Source organism: Chiloscyllium plagiosum, chromosome 15 (genome assembly GCF_004010195.1).
Source record: "Chiloscyllium plagiosum isolate BGI_BamShark_2017 chromosome 15, ASM401019v2, whole genome shotgun sequence".
In the NCBI taxonomy this organism is placed as follows: Eukaryota; Metazoa; Chordata; class Chondrichthyes; order Orectolobiformes; family Hemiscylliidae; genus Chiloscyllium; species Chiloscyllium plagiosum.
The window spans coordinates 47,842,681-47,859,069 of record NC_057724.1 but is presented as its reverse complement, the minus strand read 5'-3'; the positions used below and the strand labels follow the sequence as shown (position 1 = coordinate 47,859,069).

The following is a 16,389-nucleotide window of genomic DNA, read 5'->3' as shown; positions in this document are numbered from 1 at the left end:
GCACCATAAGATCCATTTTCTAAATTTGTAAGCATAATGAAACTTTCACACATTGTAACAAACTTTCAAGGCTCACTTCACAATCTTCAGATTTCAATTTGTTACAACTTCTTTCAGTTTAAATGTGTTGGTCAGGAACATAATATTGGGAAGTTTAAAATAGAGGAAACACATTTCCAATGATAAGGGTTCCAATTTCTGGGAAACAATAGCAAGTCCTTTATTATTTATATTAGGGCACCTTTATCCCTTATAACATATAAAGTACTGCAAACAAATAGTGGTGGAGAAATTATGTGATGTTATCAGGCTTACATCATGCCTGATGAATAATTGATTAGTAGTTACTCAGAACTGACTAATGCAAGCATCATTACAACTATGTGGGAATAGTACAGTCAAAATTCTTTTCTGCACAGATGCCATTATAATGCAAATGTAGATAGTAATAGATTCATGGTGAATAAAGAGTAACTCTGTATTGGCTGCAAAGTATATCCAAACTTTGACTGACTTCTTCCTCCATGTTTCCAGTCATAGTAAACCAATACAAAAGCAAGGCTATAATTACCTAATCTAAGAAATGACTTCAAATATGTATTCATTCAGTTGAAGGGCTTTATATGCTGCTGCTTGTTCAATTCTATTATGTGTGCTTCAGTGCTATATTTGAAAATAATGTAACATTTACTTACTCAAAGAATAGTGCAGATGCTGAAAGTTTAAAAACAAAGTACAATAAATTGGAAATATTCAATAAGTCAGACAGCACCTCTAGAAAGCAGAGGAAATTCAACCTTAATTTCATTCGGTCACAGAGTCTGGGCAACAGTGACAAGATCAGCACTAATTCTTTATCATTAACTATTTTTCGAAACAATCTGTTCAGAGATGTCATTACACAGCTCTGGAGCAAGTGGGATTTGAACATGTGCCTCCCAGAACAAGGGTAGGGACATACTACTAAGTCACAAGAGAGTTCAAGAAATATGGTATGCTTCACAAATTTCCATGTCATCCTTGTGCATGGAGCATGTGAATCGTCTATATCATTCCAATTTTAGGGTATGTATTTCCCAAAATGTGCCATTGGGTCACCTTCTTGAAATACAGCTGTCCGTGTGGTGTAGAAACACCCAAAGTGCTGTTAGAAAGGACACTCCAGGATTTTGACCCAGGGTCTGAGAAAGGGTGGTGACATATTTCCAAATTAGAGTGTTATGTGACTTGTGGCATTGTGGCTCAGTGGTTGGCACTGCTGCCTCACAGTGCCAGGGACGGGGGTTCGATTCCTGCCTTGGGCGGCTGTCTGTGTGGAGTTTGCACATTCTCCCGTGTCTGCGTGTATTTCCTCTGGGTGCTCCGGTTTCCTCCCACAATCCAATGATGTGCAGGTTAGGTGAATTGATCATGCTAAATTGCCCGTAGTGTTCAGGAATATGTAGGTTAGGTGCATATCGAGTCAGGGGTACATATAGAGTAATAGGGTAGGGGAATGGATCTGGGTGGGTTACTCTTCAGAGGATCGGTGTGGACCTGTTGAGTGAATGGGCCTGCTTCCACACTGTAGGGATTCTATGATTGCAAGTGGAAGTGGGCCCATGCTCCTGCAGCCATGTCCTTCTTGATGGTAAAAGTTGTGTGTGGGCAGGTGTTTTTTTTAGATTACTTATAGTGTGGAAACAGGCCCTTCGGCCCAACAAGTCCACACCGACCCTCATGTTGTTGAAAGAGCTTTGGCAAGATGATGTGTATCTTATGAATGGCAAACACTGCTGATGTTGTGTATTAGTAGTGAAGTGGATGGATATTTAAGGTGGTAGATGGATTGTCAATCAAATGAACAGCTTTGATAAAGTTAGAATTAAGCTTCTTGAGTAATGTTGGAGTTGTCTTTATCCAGGAGAAAGTGAGGACTACAGATGATGGAGATCTGTGCTTTTGCCCGAAGCATAGATTCTCCTGCTCCTCGGATGCTGGCTGACCTGCTTTTCCAGCACCACACTCTTGACACTTGCCTTTATTCAGTCAAATGAAACAATTCCAAACAGAATAGCACCAGTAGATGGGGATGTCAGAAGAAGCAGCAGAAAACATAGAATTATTGTGCAATGAAAGAGCAATACTGTATGTTGTTCAGTATTAAATTTTAAGCTATCCTTAGCTGTTCTCGAGTCTCAAGAACCCAAACACCGGAGACTTTGTGGTAAGTGGAGCACATAAGTTGCAGGGTATTCCAATGGAAATGGACACTATCACAAGTGTAACTGAACTACTTCTTTGGCGACCAACGAACCACAGGCATCTACTACAAACCCACCAACTCCCACAGCTACCTGGACTATACCTTCTCTAACCCTGCTTCCTGTAAAAACGCCATCCCTTATTCCCAACTCCTTCACCCCCATTGCATCTGTTCCCAGGATGACCAATTCCACTATAGAAAATCTCAGAGGGATTAATATGGATTTCACCAGTTTCCTCATTTCCCCTCCCCCCACCTTATCCCAGTCCCAAGCTTCCAAATTGACACCATCCTCTTGACCTGTCCATCGTCTTTCCCATCTATCTACTCCACCCTAATCTCTGACCGATTACCTTCTCTCCCTTCTTCATCTACCTACTGCATTCTCAGTTATCTTCCTCTCCGCCTCACCCCACTTCCATTTTATCTCTCAGTCTTGGCCCATAAGCCTCATTCCTGATGAAGAGCTTATGCCCAAAATGTCAATTCTCCTGCCCCTCGGATGCTGCCTGACCTGCTGTGCTTTTCCAGCACCACGCACATCTAACAGCTGGTAAGATTGACCCTTTTGGATTTTACAGGGGTTGATGAGATTGTCACAAAAAATTTAACAGTGTACAGGCTGAAAGCTGGCAGATCGGAACTGGTTTCCTGGATTCTGAATTAAAACAGCAAGTGTTAAAGTGCCTGGAAAAAACAGATAAATACAGTGATGGAGAGCTGTAGTTTCTTTCCTAGATCAGTGATCAATATCATTTCCAATGGCTTCCTGTTTTGTATTCATTTTGTGCTGGAATGGTGTTTATGAAGAAATTCCAATGCAGTAATGATGCATAAGTCATTTTAATGAGCGATATATTCACAATTTGCACAACTGCTGTGCAACGTCTCCTTTAAGAATACGAAGTTGAAAGATTTAAACTAAAGGAAATTGTGCAGTGTGTTAAACCACTTTTACCACATGTGTTATGTCCAAAACCATGTGACAGTACTTTCAAAAGAACACTGTGTTAGTCTTTCATCTGTTGAAGAAAACGTTTTATACAATTACATTTAATATTGATACCTTTCCATTTGCACCATGTCTGTAATTATAGACATTCTGAACTGATCTATTTTCTAACACTTTTGAAAAGAGAAATTACTCATTTGTAACATGCAGATGATTCCTTTTTTTTTGAAAAAAACCTTTTTATTGCAATTTTTCTCCATTCCACTTTGCTTCATAATTATGAATCACACTGGAGCATGGAATCACAGTTACAGAGTCCTAAAGTCATACAGTACAAAAAACAGACCCTTTAATCCAATCAGTCCATACTAACCATAATCCCAAACTAAACAAGTCTCAGCTGTCTGAGCTTGGCCCATATCTCTCCAAACATTTCTTATTCATGTAAATCAGTTGTAGCAATTGATTCCTAATCTGTCCTTATTTCTTGAATGAACAGTAACCTGTTCCCACTTTCTCACCATGCCATTTGATCCCTTCAGCACAAAAAACTGTATATATCTCCATCTCGAAAACATTCAATGTTTTGGTCTTAGCCACTTTCTGTGGCAGAGAATTCCACAGGCTCATCACTCACAGTCCTAAATGGCCTACCCATATTCAAAGTTTGTGAGAAGATTTATAGCTCAGGTGCTCGTTGTTGTGGTTCTGTTCGCCGAGCTGGGAATTTGTGTTGCAGACGTTTCGTCCCCTGTTTAGGTGTCCACAGATTCAATCAATATTCATGTTGCCACACACGCAATATACCGACCACTGCAGCGGACAGCTGGAACTGACGACCGGAAGCGGCAGATTCAAACCACTACAAATGCCGGAGGAAAGATCACAGAAGCGCTTCACAGGAGGTTCCCAAGCACTGAATATGTCACCTAGACAGGGGACGAAACGTCTGCAACACAAATTCCCAGCTCGGTGAACAGGGCCTACCCATATCCTTAAACAGTAACCCCTGGTTCAAGACTCCCCGGTGTTCAGGACCATCCATTCTGAGTTGACCCTGTCTATTTCTGTTTGAATTTGTGTGTTTCTGTGAGGTCCACCCCCACCCCTCATTCATCCAAACTCCAATGAATATAATCCTAACTGATCCAGTCTCTATTCATATTTCAGTCCCACCATCCCAGGAATCAGTCTGGTAAATCTTTATTGGACTGGATCCATAAGCAGAACACCCCTCCTCAGACATGGAGACCAAAATAGCACAGAAAACTCCAGCTGTGGTTTCACCAAAGCCCTGTATAATTGCAGCAAAACATCCCTGCTCCTGTACTCAAATCCTCTCGCTATGAAAGCAAACATCCCATCTACTTTCTTCACCGACTGCTGCTCCTGCATTCTTGCTTTCTGTGACTGGTGTGTGAGGCCACCCAGATCCTGTTGTACTTTGCACTTTTCCAAAGTACTGCCAATTAATAATAATCTGCCTTCCTGTTTTTGCTACCAAAGTGGATAACCTCACATTTATCCGCATTATACTTCATCTGCCATATAATGCCCACTCACTCAACTTGTCTAAATCATACTGAAGGACCTTTGCATCCTCCTCACTGCTCATGCTCCCACTCACCTTTGTTCATCTGCAAACTTCAAAATGTTACATTTAATTCCCCCATCAAATCATAATATCATGGATGAATAGGATACAAACACTGATCCCTGCAGTATCCCATTAGATTCTGCCTGCCACCTGGAAAAAGACCCGCTTATACCTATTTTTTATTTCTTGTCTGCCAATCAGTTCTCTATCTATGTTAATCTATCTACCCCAAATCCCTTGCATTCTAATTTTACATACCAATTTCTTCTGCAGGATATTATCAAAAGCCTTCTTGCAGTCCAAGTAAACCATCACTGCTGCTCCCCCCTTATCAACTCTCCCAGTTATATCTGCCCAAAATGCCAGAAGTTTTGTCAAACATGTTATCCCTTGCATACACTGATTCTTCTGACCCTGTTACCGTTTTCTAAAACTCATCAGCATAGTTCGCAAGTGAAGGATTACCAATAAGTTGAGGAACACAAAAGGTCTTCCAGTGAGACTCAAGCCTGTTAAGAGGGGCAAAGACAATCTGTGCTCTTGCAATAGTGCTGAAGTCTGACTGCCTTCTGTTTTTCTCCAGGCCTGGAGGAAGCGTTGGTTTGTGCTACGCAGTGGTCGATTGAGTGGCAACCCAGATGTCCTTGAATACTACAAAAACCACCACTCCAAGAAACCTCTCCGTATGATAAACCTCACTGAATGTGAAAACATTGAAGCTGGCTTAAAGCTCAGTAAAAAAGAATTCCAGAACAGCTACATCTTTGAAGTTAAGACTCCGGCTCGTACATTTTACTTGGTGGCTAAAACGCAGGATGAAATGAACAGCTGGGTACGACACATCAGTCTAATCTGTGGCTTTAGTTCCAGCGATGATGGAACAGGTACAACTTAAAATAATTACTGTATTACCTGCCTTAATTTCCCTAGGGTAAGAGGGTTGGCATGGGCAATTTCTTTGATGCAATTTTATTGGTTAAAAAAAGAAGAAATTGACATGTATTTCATTCTCTGGTGAACTAGGGACTGGGCTGTAGCCAGCCAGATTCTTTTTGACCTCTCTGACTGCTATCAAGAATGGCTGAACATGGAACATGATCAAAACACAAATGGCAATAGCCACAGATCAACCCTTGCAGAATTGATGTAATTCATGGAGTTTTCTTTTTGAAGTTGCACTTCAGTACATTATTATACATGTGAATTTTTGAACTGGCCTCTCATCCAACACACATGCACCTTCAGAGTGTCTGACTCATTCCTCTTCTACTATTTAGCAACCTCCATTTGATTTTTTATAAGATAATTAATGCAGTATAGTTATGACTGTGAAGATGCTCTACTGCTGGTGAAATTCCCGTTCTGAAAGATTGAGTTTTTAGAGTGTTGTGATTTAAGACAAATATCTAATTTGGAAGCTATCAGGTAGGTACATCTGCACAAGGTGGAATCATTTGTCTAATTTCCAGACTTACTTGCATATAGAAACTCAATGCAAACATGTTGAATTTGAAAATAATATTTAATGAGGAGAACCCAAATGATTCTAGGTGTACAGCTGTGGAATGAATTGGTTTCATGTAGTAATGAGCTGAACAATACAGGCAAGTACTGCACATAGAAAGGAAATCGGTGGCATACATGCTGAATTAATAATGTCAAATGTTTTGGGTAGCACGATGGCTCAGTGATTAGCATGCTGCCTCACAACGCCAAAGACCTGGGTTCGATTCCCTCCCAGGATTTCTGTCTGTGTGGATTTTGCACATTCTCCTCGTTTCTCCGTGGGTTTCCTCCCACAATTTAAAGATGTGCAGGTTAGATGACTTGGCCAGGCTAAATTGCCATAGTGTGAGGCATATTAGTCAGGGATAAATATAGTTTAGGGGAATGCGTCTGGATGGGTTACTATTCGAAGAGTTGGTGTGGACTTGTTGGGCCAAATGGCCTGTTTCCACACTGTAGGTAATCTAATCTAAAAAATTCCTAAGGAAGAAGTTGAAGATCTGGAATCTTAGTAGACTTGATACTCAATGTGTGCAACCATTGCAAAACAGTAAAGAAAGGAAAGGTTCAATTACATACCCAAACCTGTAGTATACAGTCAAAGGTGATCTTTATGAAATTCTGAGATGTTTTGTAGTTCAATCAAACCTTTAATATTGCATTTGGTTCAATTCACTGTAAATACATGGGAACGAATGAAACTGCAAACCATTTAATGAACAGTTATGAAGCTTATCTGTTCAGAAGAAATGACTTAAGGGTGATCTTCAGGGAAATATAAAATTTTGAACTGCACTTAAAATTTAGTACACATTAATTTGCAAGTCAAGGCGGCAGAGATATGATTTCAAATTATTAAAGTGCAAATTCATTTCTAATATCAGCAAGTTTTTCAATTAAAGAGCAAGTTTTTCAATTAAAGAGCGAAGTTTTAAGTGGCAAAGTGGACATGAAAATTCTGAAATCATATGTAGAAATGATACACTATTGACAGGAAATTGTCAATTGGATCTTTTAAGAAAGAGAGACATGAGAGCTGAATGTTGTTTCTGATTTGTATTTCTCTTGCAATCTTGTGAAGACCATCATTTGACCATCCATAAAGAAAGCCAACCTTTTACGTCCATACAATGAATCCAATTGTGAGGATCATTTCTGGATTTTTCTTTACAATCTGACTCCAGAGAAGCCTATATTGTTAAGGATAATCTTTTGACAAGATAGAAGCATCTCTCCAGGCTTTAGACATTTCAAATTACTTCCTTTGTAATTGTGGATAGCAGTCTTGTGATTTATTCCACCCTGATAATTACAGTTCTACCTACTTATTCTGACATTTCAGGGACTGTACTAATTTTATCGAAATAAGCAGCTTGCTTTGAATTGACGTAGAAATGTCTAGAAATCATGAATCAGTAGGCTGGAGTCTCAATCCTGACTGTATTTGTTATCCCCACAGATCAAGTAACATTGTTCAACAAAGAAAATGTGAGATGTTGCAAACTGTAAAAGTAAATAGGGCATTATAAAAGTTCTTATTATAGCAAATAGATTTGAAGCTTCTTAAAAAGTCCTGGTACCCAGTTTTGACTGGTTCTCATTGTTCTGCTCTGATTAGTTATCCATAGCATTGCCTTTGTTGCCTGTGATCTCTGATACCTGTAATGTGAACCTGTCACCATAGTGAACACTCACAGTTCAAAGTCACACAACACCAGGTTATAGTCCAACAGATTTAATTGGAAGCACTAGCTTTCGGAGCGCTGCTCCTTCATCAGGTGGTTCATCAAATCACTGACAGGTCAGTTGTTTTTACTGGTGCAGCTGTACTAAGTGGCCTACCTCTAGTTATTGCATTACCACAGGCAGCCAATCTGGCTGGATCTCTTCATCTTCTGCTTCAAAGCTAACCTGCCAAAGATAACCCCAGAGTACCGGCTACACTGGACCTTCCTGCACAAAACAAGATTGAGAGAGGAAACATCCCACCCAACAGAGCCATTCCTTGACAAAGTCACTGTCCACCTAATTTTTACTTTGGTTAGGTAGAGGTGGGATAGGGTCGGAGCTACTGCTTCCGGAGATAGACCCAAGGTATAAACTGAGGCAAATGGATGGGTTTGAATGGTCACCTCCACATACTGGACTTTCAGACCATTTTTAATCATGAATATCAGACTCCAACATCCTCAATGTCCTCCCATAGCCCCATATGCTCTCTCCATTTGTACTCCACAGCATGTCTTGATTCCTTATGTTCTCAGCACACCCCCTCCCCTCCCGCCCTGCACTCTCCATTACCACTCATTTAATATTCACGGAGTTCAGGATCCATGTTTTTGAAATGGTTATTAACAAATAAAATAGTTACAAACTAATAGAGCTGCAATTATTCACACTGAAGAGCCCTTAGAAGCCATGTGGAGATGAAAATAATTGAGGCTTCGAACAACCTACTCGAGATATCACTCATACAGGTATGATATTGAGGAAAAACTCTCATGAAACCTATTCAAAGATTTCAAATACTATCAAGTAGTTAATCTGTAACAAAAATAAATGTCTACTCAGTCACTATAGTGAGGAACAACTAATCTTTTAGTAGCTTCTTAGAATGGCCATTCAAAATGTGAATTGCTGAGATGCGATTTCAGAGTCTCTGAAACCCAACAAAACTCACTCAGATGTGAAATCAGCTGAACTCTTTGAGGCTTCAGAAACAATGTATTTTTTCTAAGCTACTGTTGATGGCCTGTTAATTGATGCATTCAACAGCATTCCTTTTTAATTATGCCTTTTTATATGGACTCACCACATTAACACAAAGCAGGTCAGAGGCTAAGAATACTGTAGTTAATAGGTAATCTCCTGACTCCGTAAAACCTGTCTACCATCTACAAGGCACAAGTCAGGAGTGTGATGGAATACTCCACGTTTGCCTGAATGGATGCAGCTCCAACAACACTCAAGCAGCTTGACACCATCCAGGACAAAGAAGCCCGCTTGATTGGCATCACATCTTCAAGCAGCCACCCACTCCAGGCCTGACGCTCAGTAGCAGCAGTGTGTACTATCTACAAGATGCACTGCAGAAATTCACCAAGGTTCCTTAGACAGCACATTCCAAACCCATGACCACATCCACCTAGAAGGACAAAGGCAACAGATGCATGGGAACACCACCACATGCAAGTTGCCCTCTAAGTCACTCACCATCCTGATTTGGAATCGCCAGTCCTTCACTGTCACTGGGTCAAAGTCCTGGAATTCCCTCCCTAAGGACATTGTGGGTCAACCTACAGCATGCGGACTGCAGCAGTTCAAGAAGGCAGCTCACCACCACGTCTCAAGGGTAACTAGAGGTGAGCAATAAATGCTGGCCAGCCAGTGATGCCCATGTCCCACCAGTGAATAAATGAAAGCTGCACCCTTACCCAGTACCAGCAAAACAAAAAGATGCTGAAAATTGAAAAAGGGGTGAAGGGGTGTGGTGAATGGCAATCTCACTATTGGTTCCTTCTAACTATTTTTAAAGTACTCCTGAGTCAGCCTGACTTGTTGAAAATCTGAGCTGAAATACTTTCAAATTAACTGTATAATGATAAATCATAGGAACTCGTTTGTAACTTGCTTTGTCATTTTCTGAACAAAAATGGTGCATGATTTTTCTGAAACAATTTTTCTTCAATAAAAAAAACATCCTTGGTATGCTTGATTTTCATGAGTAAAGCAATCTTTTTAAAAATTAACAGACTATTTTCTTTTTGATGGGCTGACACATGCTTTCAAAGTCCAAGTCTGTTAATTTATTTTTCTTGTCCTTGGGAAGCTTCTCCTCACACTTGTCTCAAAGTCTTGGACAGGTCAGAACATTTTTGGTGCATAGTAGGGCATCACTTACTCATCTCTCTCATGATTCCTTAATTTTCTCTTCACTTTGTACTTGTGATTCTCCAAAATTTTTCTCTTCTTCCCAAATGGCAAAGGCTCCACCCTATATTCTCTTCTCTCCACAACTTCCGTATTGAAACCCCTCTATAACTCATTATTTCCTAGACCACATTCATCTGTTCTTCTACTTAAAATGTTCAGCTTTATGAAATCTAAGTTTGCTGTCATTTATTCATCAATTTCCCAAGTTTTAGAACATAGAATATAGAACGGTACAGCACAGTACAGGCCCTTTGACCCACAATGTTGTGCCAAGCATTTATTTTAATCTAAGATCAACCTAACCTACACAGCCCTCAATTTACTGCTATCCATGTGTTTGTTCCGCAGTCACTTAAATGTTCCTAATGTCTCTGACTCTACTACCACCATTGGCAGTGCATTCCACGCACCCATCACTCTCTGCATAAAGAACCTACCTCTGACATCTCCCCGATATCTTCCTGCAATCACCTTAAAATTACGACCCCTTGTGACAGCCATTTCTGCCCTGGGGAAAAGTCTCCGGCTAGCTACTCTATCTATACCTCTCGTTACGCTGTACACCTCTTTCAAGTTCCTTCTCTCCAGTGTTAAAAGACCTAGCTCTCACAACATCTCTTCTAAGACAAGCCCTCCGATTCAGGCAGCATCCTGGTAAATCTCCTCTGAACCGTCACCAAAGCATCTATGTGCTTCCCATAATGAGGTGACCAGAACTGGACACATTTGTTTACATTTGATTTGTCTTGCATTATAGCTCAGTCTCCAGTTCAGTTTCTTGACAAGAACAAAACACTGACAGTAAAAGTTAACTAAATCTCTTTCACATTTGATGTTGGATATATTTGCTGGTGTATTGTTCTGTAGGTAATCCATCCCCATTATTTAGCATGAATCTAAATGTCAGGCTTTAGTTACTCAACTATCAAAGGTATTACAGTGAGATGCACACTTGCCATTGTTCAGTACTATTTTCATGAGATGCCACTGGACAGGCATTATGAGGATTGATATTCTGCTGTTGATTTCCTCACCTTTAATGTTTCCTCATCAAAAAGGGCAGCAGGTAGAGCACTACTATTGTCTTCAGTATCCTGATCCTAAAACTGAAAAGAAGTGACCAGGATTTCTGTTGCTGATCGCCATCCAGTGACAACTGATGCAAGGTACATTTGTGTACTTTGGATGAGGATTGGATGAAGGTCAGATGTGATGCCTGCCATAGTCAGAGTCGGCTTTACTGCTAATTATACACATGAAGCATGGTCATTTCTGTGATGAATTGAGAGTCCAACAACTTGCAGTACCTTCAAGGGAGGAAGGAAGACAATACATTTGTCTTTATAACCCTTTTCAGCTTCAGGATCCTAACTCTCCATGGTTTCTAATTCAGGAAGAAAAGTTTAGCCTTATCCTGGCAATTGAGCCATCAAAAGAGTTAATGTCTCTGCAGTGAAACAGTCTGTCATGCAGTCTAGAGCATGTTTCTTTGCAGCTAGCAGCACAAAGAAATCTATTTATGTCAGTTATGATAAAAGGAGTCCTTTAGTACTGTCCTAGAACACTACTCAGTAGCTGTTTGACACATTAGTAGGCTATTGATCTATCAGTAGGGTCCCTTGGAACAAAGACAGTATCTTGTCTGTTAAAAGCCTAAGGTCAAATAGTGAAAGCATCGTACATTCGATACTGCTGTGCACTAGAAATCCAAACTATTTTGTTCTGTCTCATGAATGGCTTACATTTGAAATGATTTATCTCAAAAGATTTGGAGGTTATTGTGTTGACCACTTATGCCGACATAGTGAGCTAAGTGTTCTGTCTGTCCATCATGACTTGTTAAATAGCAGGGCACCTCAAGGTTTATAACCATGGCTAACATTTTTATGTGCATATTGAATTATCAACAAAAATCACAATAATAAATCATAATTAAGAAATGCTGATTCTGTAAAAGAAAAGCAAAAGAAGCATTTTAGCTTGTAAATTTTTTGCATACATGACGATGTACAGTTCTGGGAAAGAAATGTGAACTTATGTTTAAAAAAATTCCATGAAAACACACTGACACTAAAGCAGATTATCTCATTTAAACAGAAGGAGTCAAGGAATGAGTCACTTAATCCACCAGATTTTCCAACATTTGACTACAAATACTGATAGCCAGCCGGCTGTAAATCATTCATGTAACATTCATCCTGAAAGGTTAATAAATGTAATGTAATTGTTGTAAATTTCATTGAAGATGAAAATCCAATTTATGCTTCATTTTGTGTATTTCAAATGGGATGAAATTTGGCTTTTGTTGTCGTTCTTACTCTATTCTTCCCTTTTTGTCTGTAATCAACACACTACTTTCTATGAAGTGAACATCAGGTTACATCTTCCCTGAGGTGCAAGCTATTTGTTACTGAAAAGTTTTATTCAATTATTAAAAGACAATCTAATTGAACTGTTGAATTAACAAATATATCGTTTTAGGTCAACTTAAGCAGTTGGTATACTAATAGACATACAGTCATACAGACGTAGAGCATGAAACCCTTTGGTTCAATTCGTTCATACCAACCACATATCCTAAATTAATCTAGTCCCATTTACCGGCACTTGGCCCATATCCCTCTAAACCCTTCCTATTCATATACCCATCCATAATTTTCCCATTTTAGTTAAAGTGTTTTGCTGAGTTTGATTTATGGTGTCTGGTCTGCCATGGCTCGGAGCAAATTTTCTCACACAATATTCCTCTGTCCACTTCATTTAAGCATGCAGCTGGGATCTTGGTGCCATTTGTAGGAAGTTACACAGCCAATGAGATGGAAAAGTTCAGCACTGCCAGTATCTTCTATGTTGCCATATATAAAGCCAAAGTGCACATCACATCAGATTCTGCAAGCCAGGAATTGCCTCTCACACAGTGCTTGAATGTTATTTTTGAACATGGCCCTGTGTCGCAGACAGGGACCTGGAGGTGCTGATGGAGATGGTAATGGAGAAGAGGGTAGTCCTTTTTCCAGCTGACTGCTACAGGAGGCCATGCTAACAGATACAGTCTGCCTGAACCTAGGTAAAGGCCTGGGATAGTGTAAAAAGAACATCCGTCAATGAGAAAAAATGGTCATTGATCTTGTCTACACCACAAGGATAAATGTCACCATCTTCTGTCTGTAACCTCATACTTACAGGGTCACCAGTCACTCTAATTCTGCCATGGTGCACATCAGTCCCATGGCTCAGGGACTATAACTTTAAGTATTGCAAGCATCATATCCATTTAATGTCCTTTACCCAATTCCTCCTCCCAAACCCAACCATTCTGTCCTCTGGGCTTTCGGCTTATTCAATGAGGGTACCTTTTGCTGGTGCATCACCAGTAATTGCACTTCCATCCACTTTCAGCATGTGCAATCACTTCTTTTCTCTCATAGCAAGAAGCATTGGCCCAACCAAAGGACAGATGTCACTACAGCACTTCAACATACTTACCTATAACCCATAAATACAGACTACTTGCACTTGACCTGCAGGGTTGACCTTGGACTAATCCCCTGACTGCAAGGACATCGATCCATGGACTGATACAACTAAGAGTCTGACTTACCATGGCAAACTTCCAGTCGTGTCATCAAATGAACTCCTTGGCTGAGTGTAACAGCACCCCCTGACTGACCATTGTCCCGTTCACTTAAGTAAGTACTGTCACACCTGTTCATTTATTTGAAACACACAAAGTGTGTTTGCTGCATAATCTGCTGGCACATGCTGCAAGTCTGCTATTGCCATAGTGTATTGCCACATAATGACATAGAGACATAGCATGGAAACAGACCCTTCAGTCCAACTAGTTCACGCTGTCCAGACATCCTAAATTAATCTAGTCCTAGTTGCCAGCATTTGGCCTATATCCCTTTAAACCCTTATTATTCATATAACCATCCAGATTGTTTTTTTTTCCCGCTACATCCTTCCTATTGCAGGGAGACCAGAATAGTGGCCTAACTAATGTCCTGTACAGCCATAACATGACCTCCCAGCTCCTTTACTCAATGCAAGGACCAATAAAAGCAAGTGTACAAAATGCCTTCTTCAGTACCTTTACTACTTTCAAGGAGCTATAAACCTTCACTTCAAGGTTTCTTTGACTTCTCCCCCTGTCCGACTACTTTCTCAGTGCTCTCTCAACCCCCATTTCTCCCATCACAAGCTGCCTTGTGTCTCTGTCTGCACTGAAGAACAGCTTAAGCAACAGTGGATAGTAGCCTGTAACTGAACACTAACGACCCTAAGAAAGCAAGACAAGCAGTCAATAAGCCAGTGCTGAAATCAGAGAGTGTGCTCTAAGAAAGCAATCTAAAACCATAAAATGCATTCTGTGAAGATGTATGAGATGGCTATGAGTTCCTGTACACAAAGAGACCTGGCAGATGTAGGTGTCCTTGACCTCCAATGGAAAGGGCTGAAGTGGTGTGCAAGCTGGTCCAAGATGAGCTATGGTGATGTGGTGAGGCAGTGGTTTGCCAATACTGACATGCATGGATTAAGAATGGTGGCCATGGAGCATGTAGTACTTTTGTTGTGAAGAAGCAGTTAAATGATGGCCAGGACAAACATTGGGTCAGCTGCAACTCGCAGTTAGCTGCTCTGATTTACATTGTGGCAATTTGATGTCTAGTTTCTTGAAGAAAGGGCTTTAATGAGTGAAAATAACATACTGCCTTCTCAATGGTGAGGTTCTGCAGTCACCACTTAATGGTTGTGAGGGACATTGCAAAAAAGTTTTTTTGACAGGAAGGATCTGATTTTTTCATTCATATCCTATTTTTCCACCTTTCTTGACATTGCTCATATCTCACCAGAATGGGAAAATTACACTGAAAATGTTTGGAATCAGGCAAAGGCCACTATTACTGTTCATTGTCAGAGTTTGGGGGTTTATATTGGCACTTGCTAGCTGTCCAGCTGGAAACGGGCATAAGGATTGATCTCTCTGCAGGAACAGCAAGGCCCTTAGGCCCACTCGTTTTAATAAGATTGGCAAACTTTTGACATCTACCATGAATTCCTAGGCAGCTCATTGGCTAAGGACAGATAAATGTTGGGTCACTGTGACACTGAAAGCAGCCTAAGGAAGGTTCTGCTACTGAGGAGAAAGATGATTGAACATTGGCAGTTGACCTGAGAAGTGTTAGGAAACCAGAAACACCCTTTGGCTTCTAATGGATCTTAATTCTGGGGATAAGGCAGCGGTAATTGTACAGTAAGTTTTAAAAATTGAATTCATTAACATTTCCATCACTGTTGCTGAAAGATTTGCCTATAAGTTGCATAATTAAATTCATGGTTATTGAAACTGGAAGAAAACCCAGCTACCTTTCATTCTCATTTCCAGCATGTATCCAGTTATCTCTGAAGACATTTTTATTTTCCTCCTCAGGTCTCTCTAACGTTTCTGATAACGTTTGACTCACATCCTGTTTTTTAGGCGGTCTGTCCTGCAGAGAGCTCCATTATTGGCCCCTACCATCACTAAAGACAGAGGGGGGAGAGACAGAATTAAATTCGGAATAAACATAGGAATGAAGGCACAGAGAGACTGAAATGTAAAAGGAAAGAGACTGGATTAGAAAGAGAGAAAAGGGACTGAAGAGAAAGGAAAGGGATCGAAAGAGAGGTTGAGGTCCAAGAATGAACTAAAAAATAGCAAATTAGGACATTTATGTACAATTATTAATAACCTGCTATCCTTTTCGTGCAGTAAGTCCAACCAAATATCCCTTCTTTCTCTTAATTTCAATTCTTTTAAACTGTGTCCTTATATTTCAAACCGTCACTGTAGTGCATAAATTACATAGTTCAATTTTGTCAATTCCCTTAATATCATTGCAAATTTGCCTTTAATCACTTCAAAGCATTTTCTTCAAAGAAATAAAGAATGAAGATCAGTCAATCTATATGAGGTGTAATCCAGGTAGCTGTGGGTTTGTAAAAATGTCAGTGTGAAGCTGACCTAATAATCAACAGTAATACAGGCTACTTGAGAGCTCTTGTGCAGTGGTAGTGTTCAAGTCCCATCTGTTCCAGAAATGTCTAAGAAGATCTCTGAACACGTTGATTAGGAAAATATCTACAAGTTGCTTATACAGTGCTGCCAAATTT

General features: G+C 40.2%; 1 protein-coding gene and 1 non-coding gene across 6 annotated transcripts in view; one reads left to right on the top strand and one right to left on the bottom strand.

The window, feature by feature from the left end:
* gab3 (GRB2 associated binding protein 3) overlaps positions 1 to 16,389 on the top strand; it is a 142,326-nt gene that overhangs the window by 71,679 nt on the left and 54,258 nt on the right. For all 5 annotated transcript variants that reach the window (XR_006313792.1, XM_043704857.1, XM_043704856.1 and 2 more), the window contains exon 2: positions 5,378 to 5,678. Coding sequence is in view for 4 of the 5 variants with exons in the window: in XM_043704857.1 (XP_043560792.1) it covers positions 5,378 to 5,678 (301 nt within the window). In the remaining variant the exon portion in view is untranslated. The remainder of the gene's footprint in view (positions 1 to 5,377; positions 5,679 to 16,389) is intronic.
* LOC122557574 lies at positions 984 to 1,085 on the bottom strand. Its single transcript, XR_006313876.1, has one exon. It is a non-coding gene; the product is annotated as a U6 spliceosomal RNA (small nuclear RNA).